The sequence below is a fragment of the Puma concolor genome, chromosome C1 (assembly GCF_028749965.1).
Source record: "Puma concolor isolate L17-30 chromosome C1, mPumCon1.1.hap2, whole genome shotgun sequence".
NCBI classification, from domain to species: domain Eukaryota; kingdom Metazoa; phylum Chordata; class Mammalia; order Carnivora; family Felidae; genus Puma; species Puma concolor.
Genome location: NC_141674.1, coordinates 95356986 through 95384656, shown reverse-complemented (window position 1 = coordinate 95384656; position 27671 = coordinate 95356986). Strand labels below are relative to the sequence as shown.

General features: G+C 38.3%; 3 protein-coding genes across 10 annotated transcripts in view; 2 read left to right on the top strand and 1 right to left on the bottom strand.

The window, feature by feature from the left end:
- Positions 1-432, bottom strand: part of CEPT1 (choline/ethanolamine phosphotransferase 1) — a 36646-nt gene extending 36214 nt beyond the window's left edge. For 2 of the 3 annotated variants that reach the window (XM_086717813.1, XM_025931373.2), the window contains exon 1: positions 276-412. The gene's annotated coding sequence lies outside the window, so the exon portion shown is untranslated. Of the gene's footprint in view, positions 1-275 lie in introns of all 3 variants that reach the window. The other variant, XM_086717814.1, reaches the window with a different exon arrangement.
- Positions 415-27330, top strand: DRAM2 (DNA damage regulated autophagy modulator 2). 5 transcript variants are annotated; one of them, XR_015254980.1, is made up of 11 exons: positions 415-552; positions 1619-1746; positions 2885-2952; positions 7262-7403; positions 10975-11042; positions 12523-12662; positions 19957-20134; positions 20636-20718; positions 22415-22507; positions 23039-23688; positions 24194-27330. XR_015254980.1 is itself a non-coding variant. In XM_086717815.1 (10 exons), the coding sequence occupies exons 4-10, from the start codon at positions 7273-7275 to the stop codon at positions 23144-23146; spliced, it is 801 nt and encodes a 266-aa protein (XP_086573941.1). In that variant the 5' UTR covers positions 415-552; positions 1619-1746; positions 2885-2952; positions 7262-7272; the 3' UTR covers positions 23147-27330. The 5 variants fall into 5 exon arrangements, 2 of the variants coding, with proteins under 2 accessions (XP_086573941.1, XP_086573943.1); XR_015254979.1 differs by having other exon boundaries at positions 23039-23866; XR_015254981.1 differs by having other exon boundaries at positions 23039-24762; positions 25244-27330.
- LOC147578237 (uncharacterized) overlaps positions 25201-27671 on the top strand; it is an 85675-nt gene continuing 83204 nt past the window's right edge. For both annotated transcript variants that reach the window (XM_086717819.1, XM_086717818.1), the window contains exon 1: positions 25201-25311. The gene's annotated coding sequence lies outside the window, so the exon portion shown is untranslated. The remainder of the gene's footprint in view (positions 25312-27671) is intronic.

The following is a 27671-nucleotide window of genomic DNA, read 5'->3' as shown; positions in this document are numbered from 1 at the left end:
AGCAGCCCCCGGGCTCCCGCGCTGGCACTTGGCCACCTCAATCTCTCCACCTGCGGCCAAAGGAGCAGGCGCCCCTCGCCTTCCCCACAACCCCGCGCGCGAGGGCAGCCGGCGCGAGGAAGCACTGCGTTCGCCTCGCTCGGGTCCCTACACACCAATATTCCAACGCCCCACCCCAGAGCATGCAGCTCTCTCTCCACCCCGCTCGAGAGTCGTGCCCCCAACACGTCCGTCACACCCGGCCACCTTCCCCAGGCCGAGCCCGGCAGCCTTACCCCGACCCCCGAAAGCACACGGCTAGAAATAAGACCTCCTACTCCAGGCGACTGAGTGACTCTGATCCGCGGCGGCCCGTTCGCGACACTTTCGCGATTGCCGTAAAGGGAGACAGGGTCGGAACGAGCGGCGGCGCGGGCGCGCTCCTCGGGGCGGTAAGCGCGCCCCAGGCCTGGCCTGGCTGCTCGGGAGCGCGCCCCGGAGGCCCGCCCTGTCTTCGTCCGGCGGGACCGCTCCCGACGCGGCGGCCAGCACTAGCCGGCCCAGGCAAGCAAGGTAAGCCGAAAAGGGGATGAGGGCCGGCCCCAGACCGCTGTCGGAGGGTGTGTCAAAGGATGGGATAGGGCGGGTCGGAGAAGTGGAAGCCGCCCAGAGCCCGCCCGCCACCCCCCCCCCCCCCGACCAAGGTGGCCCGCGCACGAGTCGCGTGCCAGCTGGCCCTACGCTGTGCGAAGCGCGGGAGAGGGACCTGGTGGTGGTCGGGGCGCGGACGGGCTCCGGGGGACCGGGGCGGGTGTGTGCACTGGGCTTAGGTCTCCGCGCTTCACCTTTGCTCCCCCATCCTTGGGCGGTCCCCCTCCCACTTCCCTCTCCCTTGCCCCCTATCCGCGAGCCGGGCCAGGCTCCACCTTCCGCATTTTTCCTGGCCCCAGGTGCTAGTCCGAGGGCTTTGCACCTCTGAAGGAGGCAACGGTGTAAATAGTGCCTTGGTTTTGTTTTAAGCGGCTACTGAGAACCTTCGCCCCAGTCCCACAAAAACTGCAGTTTTCACTCCCAGGCTCAGAGTTCTTGGTAGGGTGCTTGGGGGCAGGTTTGAAATTGAGATCTGTGTTGACCTTGTGTTTACCCGAAGCTTGTCCACCACGCGCAGTTCTGTCGCGGGGCGGAGTGAACGGTGTGTGAGCCCGATACGGAAAGGTAAATGGCTGGTCCTTTGTATCCTCACACCGTGCTTTCTTTGCATTAGGATACATTTGAAAAACAGAAAACACACCAGGGAAATTTTTCCAGTTCTTCCAAATTTTAATTTATAAATCAGTACCCAAATGCCTTTCTGTAATTCTTGTGGCATCATCAGATTCTCCCCCCTTTCTCTCCCTATAACATTTGACCCAACGTATAACAAAGTTACTTAATCTTTTAGACTCTATAGGATTTAGCAATTACAAGAATATCACATTTGCTAGAAGGCCAAGTTAGAGTTTAGACAAATAACCGTTTTCTGTTTTGCTTTGGGCCTGATGGTTCCATAGAATTTTTTTTTTTAAGCTTTCTCTCTTTTTTAGGCTTTCTCTCTTCAGTTGGAATATCTAGAATTTACTTTCTTGTTGTTTCTTATCAGTCACCACTTAGAGGACTCAGCAGATGAATAAGGAATTCATCTTATTACCAGCGGCGTTCAAACATTTGTGAAATTTAAGAATTGTAACTGCAGTTCTGATTCGTGGATCTTCAAAGTAGAGAAGGTAGGTGAGAGATGCAACAACATTTTGTTAATCACTCTTACTACTCTATGAAGATTATTCCTGCTTATTTTCAAAGGTTTCCTTAAATCATTAACCATTAAAATTTTAACTTTATTTGCTTGGCACTTAGCCAGCCATACTTCCAGCTTTCCACTGTGAAAATACATGAGCAAAAGTAGTCTTCCTTACCAAGTCAGTGCACTTAAAGTTTTCAGTTGTGATTAGCAAATTGGTAAATCATTTCAAGCCCTGCTTCTCATCTAAACTGTCAGTTTAAACAATGAGAACCCTCAAAGCCTAAGGAGATACAACTCCAAGATGATTCACACGTGCAAAGAATTGAGTGTTGTTCCCCATCCCTGTGGCTAGTTGTACAGAATTGATAAATCAACTCTCATTGTTAAATTGTGTGCTTACTCTGTTCTACTCTAAGGAACAACCCTTTGATATAGCTGCTTTCCAAATCAGAATACTGTAACTCAGAGAAGCTTAGTAACTTTCCTAAATCACACAGCTGGGACTTGATAAAGCTAGGATTTGCACTTGGCTAAATGTCACAACTGATTTCACAACTGTGTTCTTTCCATTGCATCACACAGATTAGTGATTTTTTTTTTTCCTCCTCTCACAACTGTGTGTGTTCTTTCCATTGCATCACACAGACTAATGTTTTATTTTGCTTAATAATAAACTATTGTTCTTTCCTCATTTTTGTCTTTCCTTTTGTAGGAGGAAACTCAGTGTTTTTCCTTTCATTTTATCTTTTTTGAGGTCAGTGAAAGTTGTCTAATGGGAGAAAGGATAGGAAAATTGACATCCTGGATTTAAAATATTACTTAATTTCTGATGGTACAACATCATTATAAAACACACTAGTACACTTATCTTGAGCACTGAGTAATGTATAGAATGGTTGAATCACTGTATCGTATGCCTGAAACTAATATAACACCATATGTTAACTATACTAGATTTAAAATAAAAAAATTAAACATACAATTATCAACTCTTTAAAGAAAAATAAGTTATTAATTCTATAACATAGTGTTCTACCCATGAACAAATATTGATACCTTGACTTGAAATTGTACATGTTTAAAAGAAAGCAGTTTGAAATACCCCTTTACTCTCTTTGTATGTAGATTTCAAGATTTACAAAGGTGCAGGTTTGTGCAGATTTGAAGACGTATCTTATGAACTTGTAAAACAGGTAATTCATCTTTTGCATTCTACAAGAGGAACAACCATTTATGGACCATCTATGACAGTATTTCACTTACATTAATTCATTTAGTTCTTGACTAAACCTCTGTGCAGTGGGCATTATTTTAAACAGTTAATTGTAAAAGATAGCCCTTATTATGTACCAGTAATGTGTTAGTTTCTTGTGCTATGTCAGTGCAATCCCTGTGATAGCTATGTAGCATGGTACAATAGAACTCTCCTATTGATAATGGAAAATGTTCTATGTGTTCACCATCTTCCATGGTAGCCACTAGACACATGTGGCTTTTGAGCACTTGAAATGTGGCTAGTGTGACTGAAAGACTGAATTTTAAGTTTTATTTTAGTCATTTGTAATTTTAATTTAAATAGCCACATTTGGCTGGAGGATTCTGTATTGGAACATAGGGTTACTCTGAGGTTTTAGAATCTGGATAACCTAGAAAAATGGTAATACTGTTTGCTGAAGTAGAAAAGTCGTGAATCCTTTTGGGGTTTAAGATAATTTGGATTTGGCTGTTTGTTCATTCAGAAAATATTTAGTGAGGGGTGCCTGGGTGGCTCAGTCATGAAACTCTTGATTTTGGCTCAGGTCATGATCTCATGGTCCGTGAGATCGAGCCCTGGATTGGGCTCTGCGCTGACAGCTCAGAGTCTGCTTGGGATTCTCTGCCTGTCTCTTTCAAATAAATAAATAAACTTAAAAAAAAAAAAGAAAAGAAAATAGTGAGTGAATGATTACTATGGGCAAGGCCCTCTGCTATGCTTAGGTAGTAGAGTCTCTTATCAAGGATTTTATCCACTTAAAGACACTCTCCTTATCTGTCCTACTGCAGAAGATAATAGCCATGAGAGATGTGCAAATCTAGCGTTCTCTGAAGAAGGAGTGCTTATTTCCAGATGCAAAGAGATAAGGGAAGGTTGTGTGTGGAAGATGGTATTTGAGCTCCATTGTAAAGAATAGGAAGGATGTGGGTGTTCAAAAATGATTAAAGGGAGAGGAGGTTATGCTTCTAGAAATGAGATGGACATGATGTTGTGAAAATTACTTTTGCTAAAACACCTAAATGTTGGATAAATTATATTAGCCTTTAAATGCATAGCAGGCGTGTAGATCAGAAAGGAAAATGCCCAGGGCTAAAAGTCAAAGAGAGAGAGCAGAAACCATAGTAGTAAACTAGCAATGTGTCTTTTGTGGGGAGAGGGCATTTGGCTGATAGCAGAAATGAAGCACAATTAGAGTCAGCTCATAGGCTCCTCTTCTCCCCACCCCCCCCCCACACACTCCCCCCAAAGTAGAGAGGTATAATTCATACCCCTTTAACTTCTCAGGTATACAAATCCAAGAGGCATCATTCACAGGGTAGTTTGTGTAAATGTGTTTCAGGGGATGACCTTTCTCATAAAAAATAAAATGTAAAGATTTCTACTTGCAACTGTACAACTCACGGCCTTGGAGAATCACCTTCCCCCTCATTCAGCCAGGATCCTCAAAAATCCACACTCAATGAAAGGTGGGCTAGGAAATGTATCTCCTTTCTGGCAAAGGAAGATCACAAAGAAATTTTCACCCAGGTCCAGGTGAGGGAGTAAAGCTCCCCCTTGAGAACCTGAAGCTACAGGGTCTGCCATCACTCAGATTCAGGGCTCAATTTACATATCTACATGGTCTGAAAAACCTGGAAGTCAAGAAATTAAAGTTGGCCTAGGTTGGTAATGTGCCAGAGTGTCTGGCAAAAATAGTTATAGACCCTCCCTGGAATGATTCACCCTTTTTTTCTTTTCTTTTTTTAATGTTTGTTTATTTTTGAGAGAGAAAGAGACACACACAGCATGAGCGGAGGAGGGTCAGACACAGAGAGGGAAACACAGTATCTGAAACAGGCTCTAGGCCCTGAGCTGTCAGCACAGAGCCTGACACAGGGCTTGAACTTGGGAATGGCAAGATCATGAGCTGAGCTGAAGTCAGACGCTCAGCCGACTGAGCTGAGCCACCCAGGCGCTTCTGGAATGATTTACCCTTAACCTAAGCCTTTTAGAATTCTCCCAATTAAAATCATCCAAATACAAGTTCATGGTCAAAAACTATAAAACAGGTACAAGGGGTGGTGGAACCAACAAATATGAAATTAGATTCCTCTAAGGATGTTGCATTAGAATTACCCAAAACAAATTAAAATAATGTTCAAAGAGAAGAAAGAAAAATTAAAGACTTTAGAAGCAGTTCAAACTTTCTAGAAATTGAGAATCATTATCCCAGAAACTTATGCCGGGGAAAGCACTATAGGAATGTGGCAAGGAATTGTCATGTTTAAATTGATGAAAAGCATTGATAGAATGTTAAAGACTCAGAAGGGAAAAAAAGAACAGAAAGAAGGAGATTATGATAATTCAGGCAGGAAATTACTCAAACCATGTCTATAATGGTGACTTTGGGGATAAAGGAAAAGAAACTTATTTAGCAAGATTTAAATGTACATATTTAGCAACAAGTCAGATGATCAGAGTAAATGACAAGTGAAAAATGGCTGAGATTTCATTGTTTAGAACCTCAGTCTGAGATGCGGACGCTGAGTGTACTGGAGGGTTGTGTAGATAGGAGTTGTTCTTACATTGTTCATGGGAAATACTCAATTTCTGTCCCTCAAACTATGAGAAGATACCCCTCCAAACATGAAATTATTTTCACATACAGAGGAGTAATTTCTTAGAATTTGAAAGTATTTCTGTATTTATTTTTGAAAAGTAAATGCATTCGGATACATTAATGTCTTAAAATTCATTATGATTACTTAACATTCTCCGTCTGGAGTTGAAGAAAGAAAGTGGTGATGTGTGTTAGGTGTGTATTTAGGTGCTCTTTTTCTTCCCCCTGCCCTTCTGCATGTAATGGTGAACAAAACAGTTGGTTTCTGCTGTCTCAGAATCTAAGGTTTAGTGAAGATAAAACCAAGCAAACTAGGAACAGTTAAGTGAGATAAATGCCCTGGTTGGAGAAGTAAAGGGTACTATTGGAAACAAACTAGGGCCACTCAGCTGAAGCTGGAACATCTGGGACTTGAATATGTATAGGAGTTAACAGGTGGTCGTAGGGCTGGGGGGATGATAGCACTGCGGCCTGCCATTCAGACAGAACAGTGTACATGAAGGTCTATGAGTGTGCAAGAGAGCATGACCCATTTGAACATCTGAAAGAAGTTCGCTATAGCAGTAGAGCATAGTGATTGGTGTTAGAATGGAAGGCCTGTGTTTGAATTCTGTCTCTACTGAGTTCCAGCTCTGTGACCTTGCACAGTTTTCTTTGTCTCTGTAATTCTGTTCTGAGAAGTAAATGAGATCATGTAATTAAGATGCTTAGTAACTTGGTGACACAGAGTAGACACTTGTTTACTTTTGTAATGATGATGAAGATGGTGATAACTAGAACAAGGAACTGGGAACAAATAAGTAGTCAGAGATGAATTATGGAAAGGTAAGTAGAGATCAGACAATACAAAGACCTTGTAGATTGTGTTAAGGAGGAAAGACAATTTATAAGGGCACAGGGAGGCACCGAAAGATTCTTGTAGGAGAATTTGGTGGTCAGATTGGTATTTCAGAATTAGAAGGATCACTCTGGTTATAGGGTGGAGTCTAGATTGATCATGGTCCACACTAGAGAAGGACCATTTAGGAGATTATAACAATAATCTGGTCAAGAAATGATGGTATTTTGGGGCGCCTGGGTGGCGCAGTCGGTTAAGCGTCCGACTTCAGCCAGGTCACGATCTCGCGGTTCGTGAGTTCGAGCCCCGCGTCAGGCTCTGGGCTGATGGCTCGGAGCCTGGAGCCTGTTTCCGATTCTGTGTCTCCCTCTCTCTCTGCCCCTCCCCCGTTCATGCTCTGTCTCTCTCTGTTCCAAAAATAAATAAAAAAATGTTGAAAAAAAATTAAAAAAAAAAAAAAAGAAATGATGGTATTTTGGGTAGAGTAGTGGCAGGGAAGATGGAGAGAAAGGGTAGATTTGAAGGATATTTGAGAGATTGAATAAACATTACTTAGTACTTGATTATGTGTGGAAAGATGGGGGAGAAAGGATGTTTCTGAATATGGCAAGTGGGTGAAACTCGGTTCCATTTACCGAGAAATTGAAAGCAAACAGGTGTTAGGAGATGGTATGGGGGATGATTTCAGAAGTGGGACAGCTCATGGTGATAAGTACAAGATTGTGGGAGTGGATAGCTAAAGAAGAAGAGATGAAATACTTGTGAATAATCTTTTCTAATTTGTTTTTGTTTTTTTTTCTACTTCGGAAGACGTGTTTGAGATGTGGTGGTTTCAGCAAGGTCTCAGTTTCCTTCCTTCTGCCCTAGTAATTTGGACAGCTGCTGCTTTCATATTTTCGTACATTATTGCTATAACACTCCACCATGTTGACCCTGCTTTGCCTTATATCAGGTCAGTGAAATATATCCTTTTATAGGAGACTGTTTCATTCACATTTTAACATTGAAGCCATTTGCAATTGCACCAAAAACCATAAGATACTTAGGAATAAACCTGACCACAGAAGTCAAAGATCTGTACTCTGCTTCATAGAGCACTGATGAAAAATTGAATAGGACACAAAGAAATGGAAAAACATTTTATGCCCATGGATTGGAAGAACAAATATTGATAAAATGTCTATAGTAGCCAAAGCCACATTTAATGCTAACGTTTAAAATTCAGATTTCATGTTTGACATTACAACAACCAAAGGGATATAAAAAGGAAGTTATGTTTGGTTCTTTCCATGTGATAGAAAAATGTGGAGATGGAATTAGATTCACTTAGTGAACTAGTTAGTGAATTACGACGTTCAAGTGTCTTGTTTTCCAAACAAGTACTTGAGGTTGTCTCAGAAGAGAGATGTGGAATTATTCTCCCCTTAAAATTCAAAAATGCTGCAAACAACAGTAATAGTATTAAAATGTAATGGTAATGGCAACTATTTCTTGACCCACTGTGTACAAGGTAATGTTTCAAGCATTCTTCAGGTCTTAAATAATTGAATAGTTACAATTACCCTTTGAAGTAAGAATTATTACCCCCATTTGAGAGAGGAGGAAATGAGGTCCGAGGTTAAGTTATTTGTTCAAGGGCACATGATTCAGTAAGTGATGGAACCAAGGTTCAGTTTGACTGGATAATTTGATTCTACAGGCTCTGCTCATAATCTTTATGACATGTCGTCTAGATCTTTCTACCACATTTAAGTATCAAAATTTATCAGTAATATTTTTGAAATTTCAAAACTAATAACGACGTTAGTGTGGGTACTCAGTTGCATGTGCTATGTCAGTAACTCTCTTTTTTTCCCAATTATAAAGGCAATATATACTTATTCTAACACATTTTAAGCAATACTAGACTGATTATAAAAGTAAAAAATGAAAGCCTGTTTCAGCCCTCTCCAGTTCCTGCCTGTCCAGAGGTAATATAATGGTTTTGTTGATTTCCTTCCATTGTTTGTTTTGTTGCTGTAGTTGTTTCACTTGTTTATCTCCTGAAAAGTAATCTTTCCAACATAGAAAATAGTGAACTTTTAAAGGATAATAAACCAAAAGCCTAAATTTACCTTTTAAAAATATCAAGAAGAGATCAGAATGTTACCATCTACATCTGTTCTCACAGTAGCATGCTGTGGAGTAAAGGATATCAACAAATTGGGTACACTTTGGGAAGATGTACAAAAATCAAAGAATCTTTTGAATTTAAGGTTCCAAGTCTTGGAATAATCTGATGAAGAATCACCACCGTTCACCACTCTGCTAGCAGAATATGTAGCTTAAGGAGCCCGTTCATTCTTTAGTAACTCTTTTGCAAGCATATATCTGTGATTCCTGAGCATCCGTCAGCATTTTTACTTCCCCTTCGAGAACTTGTCTGCTTTCACTTTAAAGAGCTTTTAATCATTTAAGAGGCCATTGGGTTCTTCAGAGTTTCAGTTCTGTGATGGTACTGCATGTGACTTTCTGATAGATAGTACCCTAGACACTTCCTTTTCCATCCCTGTCGTTCTGCCTTTTTATTTTCCTGCTAATGACCTTAGTAATATTACCCTGGGATCTTTCTCCAACATTCTAATATATCTAAACTCAGTAGTACTTAATTTTACTTCTCAGGCTCGTTTCCTTCATCTGAAAAATGATTAAGTTAGACTAGATGCTCTGCAAACTTCCTTTCAGCTCACACACCCTATCTGAAAGGTTTAGTTGTTAATAGTCCCAAAAGACATAACCAAGTGTAAATTTCACTCCAAAGACAATTCCACTGCACATGTGCTTCGGTGGTTCCACTGCACATGTTCTCTTAGCGGTTCAAGTAGTGGACGCTCAGGTAGAATGCACAAGACTAGTACTGGGGCACGAGGAGAAATTATTAGAACTTCTGTATTTTGTTTAAATCTCAATGTTTATATAATACATACATTTTGAAGTTACATGATCAGGTTTTTTTGTTTTTTTTTTTGATAGTGTATGATCAAAATAATTTGATGACCACCGGGTTGGGGCATCATGCTGATGAGGTGATGGACTTGGCTCTTTTCACTTGTGGGCCAGTTTATGTCATTCTGATGCAGAGCCAAGGAAGGAGCACACTTAGCCAGTCGTCTTGGAAATGCATGCTTTTGTTTACTTATGGGATGGTTCAAAACTGTAGCATCACTTGAAATGCAACTATTATGGATTATTATGGATATTTTTTTCTGATTATAAGAATATATATACATTATTTTTGAAATTTTGAAAGGTAGAAGAAACAAACAAAACCACAATCTCCACCTCCTGAAGGTGATCAGAGTAACAAAATCTTTTGTTTCTGAAGATACATTTTAGAGTCAGAAGGAACAATACTTAGAATTGATATTTGATACTTTAGTTTTCCTGAACTTAACCCAACTTAACTCGCCAAACCTTATTGATTCCTTACCAGACACGAGTTTCCATTTCGTTTTTAATCCCATTACATTGTGTTAGTTGAGATCCTTCTTATTTTCAAAAGAGACTTTGAAAGTCTTTGTCTTTTTCATCTTTACTGTAGTTTGAAGGAAGGGAAAGGAGGTAACATTTAATACACATCTCCCCTGCGTCTGCTACTTTGCTAGATCTTCACATGTATGACCACAGTTTCATTTCCTCTTGTTGGTCTGATGAGGCTGGGAGGGAATTAATAGCCCCATTTTGCAGATAAGGAGCAGTCAGAAGGACTGAAAAGAGCATACCCAAGGTGTTGCAGTAAATGGTGGGTGGACTGTTGATCTGGATCTGTGTATTCCACACTGCCCTGAAACACAGGCATGTAAACCGATGCATTGCGATACATTGTACTAAGTGATTTCGATAGAAGTCTGGACAGAATGCTTTGTGAGTCTGCACTCTGCTAGAGGAGTTGGCTAAGGCTATGGAGGGGAGGGGACTCAAAACTGGTCTCGCGTGGAAGCTCCAGGAGGGCAAGGGCTTTGTCTCTTACTAACCACTGTATTCCTGTCCCTAAAATACTGTCTGGCACGTAGGAGGTGCTTGATAAATGTTTTTTTAATTAACAGGAAATGATTAAGTATTAATTGAATTATAGGCAGCATCAACAACAGATGCCAAAAGACAGAGTTGTGAAAGAACCTGCGGTGTTTAGGGAATGAATATTCCGGTGAGACAGATGAACACACCTGCCCAGGATGGAAGTCAGGAACACAGCCCTAACATACCCAGCATGTGCTTTTGTCTGTGTGTTTTTCGAATCATTTTCTGTTGATTTCTGTTATGTGAAAAAGAAATAAGCTAAAGCGATACAAGAAAAAGTGAACCAGGTAGGATATTGTGAGCTCAAACTGTCATGTTCTCATAAAATTATATAAGAGCTGAACTTACAAATGTATAAAAAGACAAAGGATTTGAAGTAATCCCTGCTATTTTTTATTCTTTAGAAAAAATGCACATGTATACCTAGTGTGAGAAATCCACATACCTTCTTTTTTTTCTTTCAGTGACACTGGTACACTGCCTCCAGAAAAATGCTTGTTTGGGGCAATGTTAAATATCGCTGCAGTTTTATGTAAGTGATGGGAATTATTTTAAAAATTGAAATTAATAGCTAAATTAATTTCCTTCTTTAAACACTACTCTGTTCGTTGTTTTACTTTCTGTTTACTGGAGGGATTGTTATCACTAAATTGTTGATCGCAGATATGTTTCTTTTAAAAGAAGAGCAATTTCTAAAAATGCTAAATTACAGAAATCATAGACATATCTATGAGGCTATTTAACTTCTCATCCAAATAGAAGTTGTAAAGTACAACCAAATATTTCTTGAGGCCTTAAGTGGATTTCTTAAGGAACCAGTAGAGGACAGAAAGCTGTAAACACACTGCTCACAACTAACACCAACTAAATTCATTTGGGATAAACAGCTTAGAAGTTTGAGAGCAGCCGTGGAACCACGTTTTGATTTTTGAATGATGTTCTAATGCCAAAAGAATGGAGTTCTACTGGATTTTACATTCCTGTTTATTTTTTTGAACCAAACTTCATTAATGATTTACTAAAATATTTTTTCTCAGGGCGCCTGGGTGGCGCAGTCGGTTAAGCGTCCGACTTCAGCCAGGTCACGATCTCGCGGTCCGGGAGTTCGAGCCCCGTGTCGGGCTCTGGGCTGATGGCTCAGAGCCTGGAGCCTGTTTCCGATTCTGTGTCTCCCTCTCTCTCTGCCCCTCGCCCGTTCATGCTCTGTCTCTCTCTGTCCCAAAAATAAATAAACGTTGAAAAAAAAAATATAAAAAAAAAATATTTTTTCTCTCAGTTTTGACTGTTTTAAATATTTGCATTCTTCCATATGATATTTATTACTTGCTTCAAAAATTGAAGTCAAGGAAATGATTCAGTGCATAGAAATTCTTCTTATGACTAAAGTTTTCAAAAACTTGTCTACAAAAGCATATCTCTGTTTCCTTTTCTACACTTCTGAGATCCTTGATATTTTTGCCATGGAAATTTTGATTTGATTTGACTCTTTCTTGACTAACAAGGATAGTAAAATGGGTTGTTGTGTGGTTTTTCCCCCTGTGTAATTGACTGCTATATCTCATTGAGCCAAATTGTAATAATTTGATGAGAGTGAGGCAAATCATCTTTTAGTGTTTTGTTTTGTTTGCCTGGACTCATTTTATCCATATTTTAGCACTAATTACTTTAGACTTTAATGCTAATCGTATAGAATAGTTTGTGTTTTATATAACACTTATCATTAGACATTTTCAGAAAACATCAAACTTCTCTCTTAAGTTTTATCCTGAATATTTGTAAATGTGAGGCCCACAGGAGGCCAGTGACTTTGAGTCACACAGAGATATTACTAGTTCCATAATGCAACCTTAAAAGTTCTTTGAAATCGACAGCTGATTCTGCTTTTTGTTTTTTCTCTTCTCTCAAATAAAATGTAAAAGGAAAATCTATGATATATGACCTTTGTTAACTGTTGGCAACTTTATTCCCTGGTTATTTATTACTTTGTTGTCATTCGGATTATCTCTTCCCAGGCATTGCTACAATTTATGTTCGTTATAAGCAAGTTCATGCTCTGAATCCTGAAGAGAATCGTATCATCAGAATAAACAAGGCTGGCCTTGTACTTGGATTACTGAGTTGTTTTGGACTTTCTATCGTGGCAAACTTCCAGGTTTGTGCTTTAGCCCAGCATAGGTATTCCTGAAGTACCTAAATTAATACATGTTAAAAAGGAAACCTGAAACATTCAGTTACACACTGTTATTGTTTCTTTGCCTTGACAAAGTAGAATCCCCTACCATTAAATTATTTGGCCTTCTTAGAGATCACTACATATACAATTAGAAAAATTCATTCTCAGTAAACTGCTGAACACCTATAAATTATTCTGACCTTTTAAGGATTCACAGAACTCTTTATTTATAAATTATCCCTTTAAGGGTCCACAGGACTCTTTATTTATTAGACTCCTTATTACTACTTAGTTGGTGATTACTCCAAGACCAGAGAGAATTGATATAAATTATAAGTGACCAAATTATAGACTTAAACTTAAAAAAAATATGCCTGACACCTATTTTGTATTTATATTCTAGTTAAGATGTTCTCATTGATCACCTCTCTTTCTAGGTGTTCAGCCCCTTATATGAGTAAGTAAAGGGAGGATATGGAGCTCTTCCAGCTTTTTCTCAGGGAATTCTCAAAGTGGCAGTCAACCTTCATAAACATTTCCCAACTCTTCACATTCCTTTCTATTGACATTCTTTCAGCCACATCCTGGGCACATTGTGTCTTTTGATTAATCTCTCTACAGTCTTTATAAAGTTTCAGTTTAGACGTTTGATGCCCTATTTATACACACTCATCATACAAATATACTTATAGAGGCATATTCTTGCATCTAGTGTAGTTATTTTTGGTTGATGGATGGCTTTCCTCCCACAATGATTTAAGGCCTTGACACTATCCTTCTTTGAGCTCTGCTGTTCCCTAAGTCCTTAATGTCTTCTGCAACCAGCTGGCTGAAACAGTCAAAGAGAACATGCAAAAACCACACCTGCCTCTTTACATCTTTAACCTTAACTAGAATGAGTCACATCATTCTAGTAACATGTATTTGCTAGACACAGGGGTGCTAGGAAATGAAGTCTTGCTGAGCATCAGTTCCTGGGGCAACTCTAAACCATGGAAGGGACATACAATTTTTGGTGGACAGCTACCTAGTTGTCTTTGCCACAAATAGGGTCCTGCCTTCCCTGATCAGTTTCTTTCTTTCTTTTTTTTATTTATTTTTATTTTTTAAAACATTTATTTATTTTTAAGAAAGAGAGACAGAGTGCAAACAAGGGAGGGGCAGAGAGAGAGGGAGACACAGATTCCAAAGTAGGCTCTGGGCTCTGAACTGTCAGCACAGAGCCCACTGCAGGGCTTGAACCCATGAACTGCAAGATCATGACCTGAGCCGAAGTTGGATGTTTAACCGCCCAAACCGTTCAGCAACCCGCCCCCCTGTCCATCAATTTCTAAAGCTCAGTGTTTAAAAATATGTTTTGGAAATTTTTAGTGTATGGATAGTGATTCTTTGCTCTGCTTGTCCCTTGATCAATTTAACAATATTTGTCACCCCCATGTGGGAAAATGAATCCCAACCTGACTTCCACACTTAATATGTTACTTCTATTAGTAACTAAAATTTGTTTATGCAATCCAGTAAATTCCCGTGACAGTTCCTGATTGCACTCACACACACTGCCTTTCTACCTTTATCTCATTCACCTACAAAAACAGTTGATATACTTTTTTGTTGTTGTTTTCAGCTTTCATTCTAATTCACTTCATCACCTGAGCCTTATAATTTTGAATCAAATTCCTTTTTCTCTCTTGGTCACATTTCTTTTCATGCAGCTTTGGACCTATTGAATTTCTTCTACATCCTTCCTTGATGGCTTCATTGCTGGGCCCTGTTTATAAGCAGACTCTGTAATAGTACCCAGATATCCTTCCTTCCTTTCTCACATAAACTGTTACTGCTTATTTTAAGTGGCGAGTGCATTGCCCCCTCTTCCCACTTCTCTCTTGCAAAAACAAACTCTAGCTGATTGATACAGGAAAAAAAGGTCCACAAACCAGATGTTTACAGTTCTAGAGCTTGACTTGGAAGAGACTCTAGCGCTGTGTTTTAAAGTAGGGACTTACTGGTCTTACCTCTTAAACATGTCTTGAAAGCATCTGCTTCTGTCCATTTTCATCTCCACTTCTCTCCCTACCATCTCCTTCTCAGCCAGTTCAGATTTCATTCTCTCTCATCTGGACTACTGCCATAGTTGCCTGAATACTTCCTCTGCACTCACTCTTGCAAGCCTTTCATTTAATATTGCTCCGGTATAATCTTTTGGACTTATATATACATCCTACTCTGTTTCTCTGTACCCCTGCGTAGAGCTGTACAGCTCCAAAGTTTCATGCAAAGACATAGAATCAAGAGAGAAAAAGGAGTTTGGCAAACTGCCTGCCAAGCTGCTTAATTAAGTCAAAGGTCTTACATGATCTGGGTGCTGTCTACCTCTTTAACCTCGTTCTGCATCATTCCCCTTCTTCTTTTTTTTTTTTTTTTTAATTTTTTAATGTTTTATTTAGTTTTGAGACAGAGAGAGACAGAGCATGAGCAGGGGAGGGGCAGAGAGAGAGGGAGACACAGAATCTGAAATAGGTTCCAGGCTCTGAGCTGTCAGCACAGAACCTGACACGGGGCTCGAATTCACAAACCGCGAGATCATGACCTGAGCTGAAGTCGGACGCTCAACCGACTGAGCCACCCAGGCGCCCCTGCATCGTTCGCCTTCTTAATGTCTTCCCTTGTACATAACACTGGACTTTCTTTGTTCTTTAAATAAGTTATTTCACTCCATTTCATGTTTCCTTTGTTGGACATTTCACAACCCCAAGCCTAAACAGATCGAGGTGTCTTAAAGATCTCAGTGCACGCTGTAGTTCCCCAGGGAAATCTGGGAATAGACTTGCTTCTGTGTAGTTTGAGTTTTCTTTATTTGTATTCTTTGTGTTCTCTAAGCTCTGGAAACAAATTTCTCACAGTACTTCTTATAGTCTAATTTTATATCTATGGTTTTTAAAAATTTTTAGTTGATCTAGTTCTCCATTAATTGTGAGCACCATGGGTTTGTTCACCGTTGTGTATATTGCATATTTAGCACCTAACATAGTACTTACCACCAACATGTTCTCATTGTTTAGTAACTTCGTGAGAGGCTAAGGGACTAAGCAGGATGGCTAAAAATTCTCTTGTGATTATTGTGGCCATCTATATATTTTTATTATTTTATTTTAATGTTTATTTATTTTTGAGAGAGAGACAGAGTGCAAGCTGGGGGGACAAAGAGAGAGGGAGACACAGAATCTGAAGGAGGCTCCAGGCTCTGAGCTGTCAGCACAGAGCCTGATGTGGGGCTTGAACCCACAAACCGTGAGATCATGACCTGAGTCAAAGTCAGACGACCAACCGGGGCGCCTGGGTGGCTCAGTCGGTTAAGCGTCCAACTTCAGCTCAGGTCACGATCTCGCGGTCCGTGAGTTCGAGCCCCGCGTCAGGCTCTGGGCTGATGGCCCAGAGCCTGGAGCCTGCTTCCGATTCTGTGTCTCCCTCTCTCTGCCCCTCCCCCGTTCATGCTCTGTCTCTGTCTCAAAAATAAATAAACGTTAAAAAAAAAAAAAATTTTTTAAAAGTCAGACGACCAACCAACTGAGCCACCCAGGTGCCCCTTTTGTGGCCGTCCAAATAAATTTGATAATTTATTATCAAATTGGTTTCCATACAACACCCAGTGCTCATCCCAAAAGATGCCCTCTTCAATGCCCATCACCCACCCTCCTCTCCCTCCCACCCCCCATCAACCCTCAGTTTGTTCTCAGTTTTTAAGAGTCTCCTATGCTTTGGCTCTCTCCCACTCTAACCTCTTTTTTTTCTTTTTTTCTTCCCCTCCCCCATGGGTTTCTGTTAAGTTTCTCAGGATCCACATAAGAGTGAAACCATATGGTATCTTTCTCTGTATGGCTTATTTCACTTAGCATAACACTCTCCAGTTCCATCCACATTGCTACAAAGGGCCATATTTCATTCTTTCTCATTGGCATGTAGTACTCCATTGGGTATATAAACCACAATTTCTTTATCCATTCATCAGTTGATGGACATTTAGGCTCTTTCCATAATTTGGCTATTGTTGAGAGTGCTGCTATAAACATTGGAGTACAAGTGCCCCTATGCATCAGCACTCCTGTATCCCTTAGGTAAATTCCTAGCAGTGCTACTGCTGGGTCATAGGGTAGGTCTATTTTTAATTTTCTGAGGAACCTCCACACTGTTTTCCAGAGCAGCTGCACCAGTTTGCATTCCCACCAACAGTACAAAAGGGTTCCTGTTTCTCCACATCCTCTGCAGCATCTATAGTCTCCTGATTTCTTCATTTTGGCCACTCTGACTGGCGTGAGGTGATATCTGAGTGTGGGTGGCCGTCCATATTTAAAGAGATTTAATGAGATTTGAAAACTCTGACTAAAAAGATACAAATTTAATTTCTTTTAAAACAACTGTGTATGATAATCAGCAAAACAAACACATGTGTCCTCAATGCCTACTTAGAGGAATTTTTCCCCTCCTAGGAAATTTACCCTCAAGGAAACTTGGAAGGGTCAAGTAAGCAGAAATCTATGTTAATTTCATAAGGCTGCCATAATAAAATACCATACATCAAGTGGCTTAAGATAACAGAAATTTATTCTCTCAAAGTTTAGGAAGCCAGAAGTCTGAAACCAAGATGTTAGTAGGGATGGTTCCCTTTTGGACACAGGCTATTCCATGCCTCTTTCTTAGTTTCTGGTGGAAACCAGTAACCCTTGGTATGCGTGGCTCATGGCATAACTCTATAATATATGCCTCTGTTGTCACATGGCATTCTCTCTTCCTGTAAAATTTATCCTCAAGGATACCTGGGAGAGAGGATAAGGATAAGTAAGCAGAATATTAGTTCCTAAGTTTCATTAACTGCTTTTAGGTAAAGTTTACAGATATAATCAATATGTAATTTATAACTTCTTTATCAGACATTGGCTCCTGACCACACATAATCTCTGTAATTTTTCTTGTCTTTGTCAAAAGCTAAGTTTTCGTCTTTGATAAAGGATATATTTTTAAAGAGGATAAATGTGTCAAAGACTTTATTTAACTTATTAATTCATGAGAGAAATACTAGGAATTACAAATCAGCTCAAAAGAGAAGTCAAAGTACCATACATTTATTGTCAGATAAGGAATGTAAAATAAATTTATGATGCAAAACTGGCCATTATTCACAGGGTAATAATAGCATTCAAAAGGACACAGTTTGCATTTATGCAGATGTGGATTATTTGTATTACTATCAGTGTTCTATAAGTTAACTTCTGTCTCTGTACATAACTTTCTTTTCCAGGTACAGAACACTTTAATCTAGCTTATGCAAGAAATAGGTCTATCATTGCCCTTTCTAGTAAAATGAGTATAAAAGGTATAAATACCCTCTTTTCCATAAGTGTGAGTTTCTGTGACTTTCGATCAAGTTTCAATGCATTTGTGCAAAAGCATTACATAAAATATGCCCAAAGAACAATGGTTATAATAAATATGAATAGAATTTCTTCTGTTCTCTTCCTTTGCTCTTCTTCCCTGTGAACAAATATAGAACTATCTACACCTCAAAGGATGGTTTATTTCATTTTCAAAAGCCGTATGCAAAATATTTACCTATGAATTCTAAGCTACACATAGCTTTATCATTACAGAAATTTTCTGTGAAAAGTAGCCTAATCCAAGCCAAAACTCACATTTGTGTAGAACCAGTCCCAGAGGCTCTAGCATTCCATAGGAAGAATGCTGTCTGACCTATTTCAAGATCTTTTGCTGTTTCTCTGGTCTCAAAAATATGACAAAATTTAATGTACAAGCTGAAGCATTGCCAGTTAAAATCAGTTTTATATGCCTTTATTATAACTATAAAAATATAGTAATGTTCTCCATTTTTTATTTTTACTTTTTAAGTCACAGGGTTTTATTGATGGGACTGTGTACTCGTCCCAGATGGTCATCAATCAGGTTCTGTCTCTAGCTTCATCACGATATGAGAATATTTTTAAGGGGAAAAGTTCACTCATATTCCTTCTCATAGCCCTAAAATAGTTAATTTCATTTTTGTCTATATTTTTCCAGCCTTTATCCATACATACAGATAAATTCCCATATGAAGATAAGAAGATAGTACCATTTTGTTTTATTTTTATTATTTTTTGTATTGTTTTACAGGTGCCGAAGGGTTTTTTTTCTGTTACCCAAAGTGGAAATGACAATGCATTTTTTTCCCTTCTCAGTACTCATAACTCATTGCCAGTTATAACACCGCAAACTGGATCAAAGTAGCCTTTTCTCACCAAAAGAAAACCAATGGCGTTGCCAAAAACGTTATCTTTTACTTCTTTATACTGGAAACTTCCTGTAGCTTCAACTAAGAAAGTTGGGTTCTGTATTTGTGAATTAGCACAGTTGAGTGAAAGGAGGGGCCCAAGCCCTACCTCTCCCCTCTCGCTACCCCGTGATGCCCTCCGTGCCAGATGCTGTGCAGTGCCTTCCCAACCACATGAAATACAGACAGTGCCAGCTTCGAGAATTAGAGGGGCTCAACTGAAGATGTTTGTAGGATTTTTGGAGAGCCACTCTTGTCACTTTTAAGCAGAGGGTATATGTAGTAAAAAGTAAAATGTAAATGGATACCGGTAAGAGTGAGGTAAAGGGGGAAAAATTATAATTTATGATAATCCCTTGTATACTTTGTCAAAACCAATCAACTAGAGCCAAGGTGGGGTGTTTAAATTTTTTGAGACTTTAAATTGCTTTTGGATTTAAATTGGGTTTAAGTTGAAACTCCCTCCCTCCAGCTTTCCAACCTGCTAATCTCCCTTTGTTGTGCATTACTCTTTTTCTATAATCCTTATCACCATCTAACATACTATGAATTTTACTTGCTTCTAAAGTTTATTATTTATTGTTTTTGCTTCTTCACTTGAATATAAACTCTGAGGGCCAGATGCTTGCCTGTTTTGTTCACTGATATATCTGAGTACTTAGAACAGTGCTTGACACACAAGAGGCACCCAAAGAAACATGGTATTCAATGAGTAAATGAACAACTACTGTCATATTTTCAGTAGTGGCATATGAATAATTTGGTTTACCGTAGTCCTCTGGCTTATGCTGAGTAGTCTAAGAGAGAATTACTTCAAGAAGTAATTTTGTAGAATTCTCAGTATTTTTGCACTCAGTGAATGTTCTATTGAAATTGCTGGCTTGTGCTTTTAAATATTGTGTTGGTAATGTGTTTTGAGTTTACCTTATTTACTTATTTCTTCTTTCCACCTCTTAGAAAACAGACTTTTTTCCTGTACACATATGTGGAGCTGTGCTCACCTTTGGTATGGGCTCGTTATATATGTTGGTTCAGACCATCCTTTCCTACCAAATGCAGCCCAAAATTCATGGCAAACAAGTCTTCTGGATTAGACTATTGCTGGTTATCTGGTGTGGAGTAAGTGCATTTAGCAGTATCCTTTGCTGTAAAACGTGGCTCCACTTGGAAGGGAATTGAATAACAGAATTTAAGTGAACACTGTTGGCATATTGTAAGCAGGTCTTTTGTGGGTGAGATTCTTGGGTTAGTAAATTAAAAGACTTGAAATGTGAAATTCAAATTTTACATAGGACCTCAGTAATTGAACTAGGAAGAAAGCTGATGTTTAGCCTGATCATACTCACTTCAGACATCTGAAGGATGAGTTTATGTCCTTGAGAACAATTATGGAGGATAGTACTGATTTACTGAGCAAAGGGGAGTTGACTCTGCAGACCATTTCATAGTAATCCTCCAGGCACATTTTAATTTTCACTACTGCTATGTGACATCTAGTCTTTAAGAAAATGGGTTTGGACCTTGGAAACAAATGTATGAGTAATCCTTTGGGACCTTTAAAGTTATTTTTATTTTGAATCTAATTTAAATGCACAGGTCTTGTCCGAGATTCTCCTTGACTTACTTTTTTTTATAGTGCTGACTTCCTCATCATTGTTGCACAGTGGCAATTATGGCAAAGATGTAGACCAGAAACTCCATTGGAACCCCGAGGACAAAGTAAGAGCTTGGAATCTACAAAACTTAGTTTTATATTAAAGATGACTATTTTGGTTGGTTTTGATGTATTCTTTTGTGTCATCACCAAAAATGAAACTTTTTCAGTAGAATAGTCAATTCTGTTAAATTAGGATTATTTACTATGTATGATTGAGTTTGTGTAGAATTACCTGTGTTATTCTCTCACGTCTGACCAGTGAACATTTTCAAGACATGAAGAGAATCATGATGGCAAAGAGTTTTCTCAGAAATTGTCTTTCCTAAATATGGATGTAGTGTACAACATACCCAACTGAGATCTTTTATTATTAGAATTCGTGTTTTCTGAATTATTATCTGGAAGTTTATTATTATGGGCTCTACATTTGGGTTCCAGTATACTGGATATCTGAATGGAGATAGCATCTTTGATCCTGAGAAAAAAAGTGGAGGGACATATACTAAATAGATGATAAAATAGGTTTATCTGTTTTCACAAACCTCTCAGTGGCATTTCAAGTTATTTTTAAAGAATTAGCCCTGGATAGGACATGTTTATAAGAATGAAAGAATGGAGTAATTTATTAGATTCTTTCAGTTATTTTTTTAAAATATTTTTTAATGTTTATTTACTTTTGAGAGAGAGACAGAGACAAAGCATAAGTGGGAGAGGAGCAGAGAGAGAGGGAGACACAGAATCCAACTAGGCTCCAGGCTCCGAGCTGCCAGCGCAGAGCTCAACGTGGGGCTCGAACTCACGGACCGTGAGATCATGACCTGAGCTAAAGCTGGATGCTTAACTGATTGAGCCACCCAGGTGCCCCATTCTCAGTTATTTTTTTTATTGTATATATTTTTTTATTTTAGAGAGAGATATATGAGCAGAGGAGAGGGACAGAAGGAGGGAGAAAGAGAATCTCAAGCAGTCTCAATGCTCAGTGCAGACCCTGACCTAGGGCTTGATCTCATGACCCTAGGATCATGACTTAAGCCAAACTCAAGAGTTGGATCCTCAACCAGTTGAGCCACCTAGGGGCCCCTGGATTCTCTTAGCTATAATCCATATATTATTTAATGCTCTAAAAATGACACCACGTTTACCATGAGCATTTTTTACCTAAACATTTTTAGTGACATTTAATGAATCTTAGGGTTGTGGGAAAGGCAGTAACTTCCTGATCATAGAGTAGAAGTTCTCCTGTCTTAGTTCTCAGATGGAAATTTTATTTGCTCTGGATGAAATTTACAGTAGGTAAATCATTTAGGAGGAACTTTCTAATGTCTGTCTTTAATTCTCGAGCTAGGTTCAATAAATTAAGGATTGGGTTTTTTTCCACAGAAAGTTCAGATATGGAATTATTTATAAAAGATAAATGGAATTAAGCTTTTAAACAAATCCGAATTTAGATAGTTTATATTTACAGAAGAATTGTGAAAATAGTACAGAGGGTTCTGTGTTATCAATGTATTCTATACCTTCCCCTTTTATTAACATCTTTAATTAATATAGCATGTTTGTTATAGTTAAACTCAAATGGACACATTTTTAACAAAAGTCTATAGTGTATTAAAATGTCCTTAGTATTTACCTGATGCCCTTTAATTTTCATAAGACAGATTGGATTATAAATTTTATGGGTTTTTTATTTGAGAGAAATTATAGATTATTTGGATGAAATTTCACAGAACTGTTCTTTTTTTTCCATTGTCACTCAAGGGTTATGTGCTTCACATGATCACCACTGCAGCAGAATGGTCTTTGTCATTCTCCTTCTTTGGTTTTTTCTTGACTTACATCCGTGATTTTCAGGTAAGAAAACACAGCGTTAGATTTATGCAGTCAAACTTCCTGCAGGTGGAATAAGAGAAGTTTCTATAGGCAAGTCTCCAGCCTTTTTGAAAATTAACTTCATAAGCAGCAATGCCAGAAGAGGAGCGACTCAGGGAAATTGTTTCTGTGTTTGGAGAAGTAGTGTATTGTTAGTAAGGTATTCAACCTTGAAAATAGGGCTGTAGAACAAGTAAATTTGCAGAAACTTTCACAGCATTTTCATCAACTCCGCCTACGTTTCCTGATTCCTCCGCCTACTGATTCCTTTTAGAAACCAAAGAAAAATGAAGAACTTCTGAGTAGAGAAGCTTGGTTTTCCCAACTCTGTTGGTACTACAGTTGATACCGTTGTCAGTATAGCATCTGTCCCACTCTTGTTACTCATTAGAATTGATTTACATCCCCAATCCCATAAATGTTCTTCAGAGCATATTGAAGATGTGATGTTGAAGACTTTGAAGATGTCTTTAAGGAACAAACGTCTATATATAATTTTCTTTTCTGTTACAGAAAATTTCTTTACAAGTGGAAGCCAATTTACATGGATTAACCCTCTATGACACTGCTCCTTGCCCTGTTAACAATGAACGAACACGGCTACTTTCCAGAGATTTATGATGAAGGGATAAAACATTTCTGTGATGATTATGATTCTCAGGGATTGGGGAAAATGTTCATGAAAGTTACTTACTCTGCTCTGAAATTTTCAACCAGTTAATCAAGGCTGACAGTGACTTTGATGAACACTGATAAACAAGAGACATAAATAAAGCCGTTTGATAAGTTATTTTAAAGGATATCATCAAGAAGAGCATGGGAAAACATTTATGCCCCTACTTGTTTTTAATCCCAGAAAATAAAACCAAAGGACTACAACATTGTAGATTTTTTTCCTACTTATGAGAAACAACCAGAAGTGTACCAAGCAGTCTACAAAATCCAGCCTTTCATATTTTCTAAATCATCGTAAAGCGTGTTTTGTTTGGAGCACTTTTATAAGAGACATTTTCCAGGACCCCGGATACTCAGCATTGCTCAGCAGCTCCTTTAGAATTGGGTTTTGAAGTAATAGTTTTACCATATCACTACATTTCTTACAGTCTTTATAAAAATTTTTTTTTCTGGAATCCACTTATTAAGGGGAGCAGACCTGAATCCATGTAAGCACTTTCATTGCTTAGGCTTTGCACAAGTGATTCTGCAGGTGTTGATTTAATTCCTGCCATAAGGCCAAATACTATGCCAACTAGTCTGTCACACATCCTTGCAAGAGGTTCATGAAGCTTAGTCTCTGAAATGGGATTTTAATCACTTCATGCATGAGAGAAGTAGCTATAGGTAAGTTTACTTCAGTTGTGATCTACACAAAACAAGGGCTAGTGTTCATACATAAGGCTGAAAGGTTGTGAGTAATAGCAGATATAATTAATAGAAGTTACCACAAACTGCTGTCAAGAGCTTCTTAGATTTTCATTTATATAGAAATTATAATTATTTGTGAAAGTAGTCTTGAATGAGCAAATACTAACCCTTTTAAACAAGGTGTGATCTTTGTAGGAAGGACAAAATCAATCCAAAGGGGGGAGGGGGGAGAAAACTAGGTACAAAATAGTTGTGATATTTGTATCCACAAAAACAACTTTCTCTCTCTCTCTGTCATGCAAGTGATTGGATAGCTTCTACTTGGATCCATATCTGTGCAGATAAAGAATGGTTTACAGATCCCAGAGAAAATTCAAAAGAAGAAAATGATCATCCAGAAGGTTCCCAGTGACTGGTTCTCAAAAGAATCTTTGAAGAAGATTAACAGGGTTTATCATTTTAGAAGAAATGATCCCATGGCCAAAATAAAAGATGGTGACAAGTTTAACGTATAAGAGGGAGCACTTTAAAAGAAAATGGTTATCTGGTGGAATTAGAAATCTCAATTAGGAATAATTTTCTAGATATAAGACTGTGTAAATAATACTGCTGAAGACTTCTGGGCTAATAAGACAGAAAGTGGAATAAAATACTATTTACATAGGTCACACAGTAGTGACCTTGGGAGATACTTCAATAAATACCGATGCATTGAAATTTGACATCACTAGAAAAATATTTGGATACAAGCCATGAAAAATTTCTTTCATGCCTCTGAAAATCATAGTGCAACCACACCTGAGAAACACTGGTGGGTCCTGACTCCTGTACATCAAGGAAGCTGAAATTCAAGTTGTGAAGGACCACATATGGTGAGAGGGGGATTGATAGAATCAAAGTTTATAAATTACATGTGGGGAGGATGACACAGGAAGAACTTGGACTTACAGGTCTGTACTAGAATATTAGGTTTAGAAATATGCACTAACACGTTAAATTCTTATAAAACAAAAAGTTACTTCAATAGTATTTTAATCCCATTATGTAACTTTTACTCTTAAACATAACAGAGGGTGAAAATGTTAATTCAAAAAGGGATTATAAATAGATTTTTGAATGTGTGTTTATCCCTCACTTACACTGAAGTAATGGAAGAGAACCACACCCTCCCTTAAAATATGACTTGCCTCCAATGTCAGTACAGAAGCTTGTATAAACAGATAAGGCATTCCTCTTCAATTCATCAATGTTCCTGTATTGAATATTTAGCTTTAAGGATAGAAGGTTTTTAAGCTGACAAAATTAACAGATTCAATGAACTGAATGTATTTCTTTTTTGTTCTGGATACACAGCAAAACTGCATTTCCCAGCCTCCCTTTCAATTAAGAATTGCATGAGACTGAATATTAGCCACTGAAATGTAAGTGAAATGGATGTATTTGTTGTTTTCATATTAAGATTCTGAAAAAGGGGAATGCCCGTCCCCTTTTTTTTTCTCTTTCCATTCAATGGATATTATTGATGATAAGATTTTAGGAGATGGCAGAATCACATGGTAAAAGGAACCTGAACTAGTCCACTTCTAACTTTAGATTTTAGAAAAACAAGATCTTCTATAATTTAGGAGCTCCATTTTTATCCATCCCAGTTACTGAGATTATATTTTGCCGGAATAGTGTCATATGTTGTAAGTGCTCAGTGGATTTATGAAAGAGAAAGAACTTCTCTTATCTCTTCTGCCTTGTCCTGTATAGACTCACTGTGAAACGAAGTTCAGTAAACATTGGCTTATCTTTATAAATCCGTGATTTATGTCTTGCTTCTTTTCAATCAGCCAGATTGCTAGTTTTAGAAAGAATGTACTCACTTACTAGGAAGATAAGAACATAGAACAGAACTAAAACAGGAAAAATCTTTCTGAGGCATTGTGAGTGTAAGCAACTGTATCCTCCAAAAGGCATGGTAATTTGAGAGAGAGTTCACCTTCTCAGGAAGCCTGAGTAGAATACAAAGAGAAAACCTCAAATTCTAACTTATGCCTTTGGAATGTAGTGCAAAGAGAAACTCCACATGTTTGGAAGCTGGCGATTTAGCTGAAAAACACAAAGGTTCTACTAAGTTCTCACCAATTCTCAGATCCCAATTCCTGCTGAAAGGAAATCTTCATTTAAAATATTTGAAGCAAGTGGTAAAACTAAACTAAATCAGCACAGCTCATCTCCACATCAACCACAGATTAGATTGATGCAGCTTCCCAGTCTAAGAGCCTGACAAAGAATAGGCACACCCTTTTGTGGAGGTAATTATTATTTATTTTCATACCTACTGTTCTTTTGTAGAAAATATCCAGCATGCAGCAAGAAATTATAAGACCTTCAAGGAGCAGAGACATTTGATTTGATTCAGAGAGAAGTCAATAGAAGTGAACTCAGAGATTGCCCAGATATTGTAGTTATCAGAAGTAGATTAACTATGATAAATTGCTGAAGGAGGTAGTAAAAAGGGTGGAAAACATGCATGAAAAGATGGGGAATTTCAGCAAATACATGTAAACTATGGGAAACAAAAAGAAAATTCTAGAATTGAATATGATATAACTACATAGGAAATGATTTGATAAACTTGGAAGACAGGACAATTGAAAATAAAAAACTGAAAATCAAAGAGAAAAGGGAGTGAAAATAAAAAGGACAGAGTATTTGAGTTTTGAAGGCAAAATCAAATGGCCTTGCATCTTGTAATTGAGTTTCACAAGGTGAAGAAAAAGAGAATGGCATGGAAGAAATGTTTGAAGAGATATTGACAGAGAACATATCCACAACTGATGAAAATTAACACAAAATCAACAAAAAAGTGAGACTTTGGAAATGATTAAAATTGATAAACACCTAGCAGGATTAATATGCTGAGCTGAATAGTATTCTCTCGAAAGCCATGTCCATCCAGAACTTTAGAATGTGACCTTATTTGGAAGTAGGGTTATTGTAGATATACTTAGTTATGACATCATACTATATCATATTAAATCCAATGATTTAGTGTCCTTATAAGAAGACCATAAAGAGACACAGAAACAGAAGGCCAAGTGAAGATAAGGCAGGGATTGGACTAATGCATCCTGAAGCCAAAGATTGCTAGCCACCAGAAACTAGTAAGAGGTGAGGAGCAATCCTCTCCTACAGCCTTTAAAAGGCTCCTCGATTTTCAAAGGAAAATGTGACAGAGTACATTTCTATTATTTTCAAGCCACTCAGTTTATGGTTATTTGTTATAATAGCTTAGGAAACAAAAAAAACTGATCAAGTAAAAGAGAAAACAGGTTAGTAATATCAAGAATGAAAAGTGAGACATCAATACAGAACATGTTGACATTAAAGATAATAAGAGCATGTAATGGACAACTTTATACCAATAAATTCAACAACTAAGATGAAATGGACATATGCCTTTTACTTTTGTTGTTGATTTTTATTTTTTATTTAAATTCAAGTTAGTTAACATACAGTGTAGTCTTGGCTTCAGGAATAGAATCCAGTGACTTACATATGACACCCAGTGCTCATCCCAAAAAGTGACTTCTTAATGTTCATCACCCATTTAACCCATGCCTCCACCCACCCCCCTCCAGCAATTCTTTCGTTTAGCATAATACCCTCTAGTTCCATCCACATTGTTGCAAATGGCAAGATTTCATTCTTTTCCATTGTCAAGTAGTATTCCATTGTATCTGTGTATATACCACATCTCCTTATCCATTCATCAACCGATGGACATTTGGGC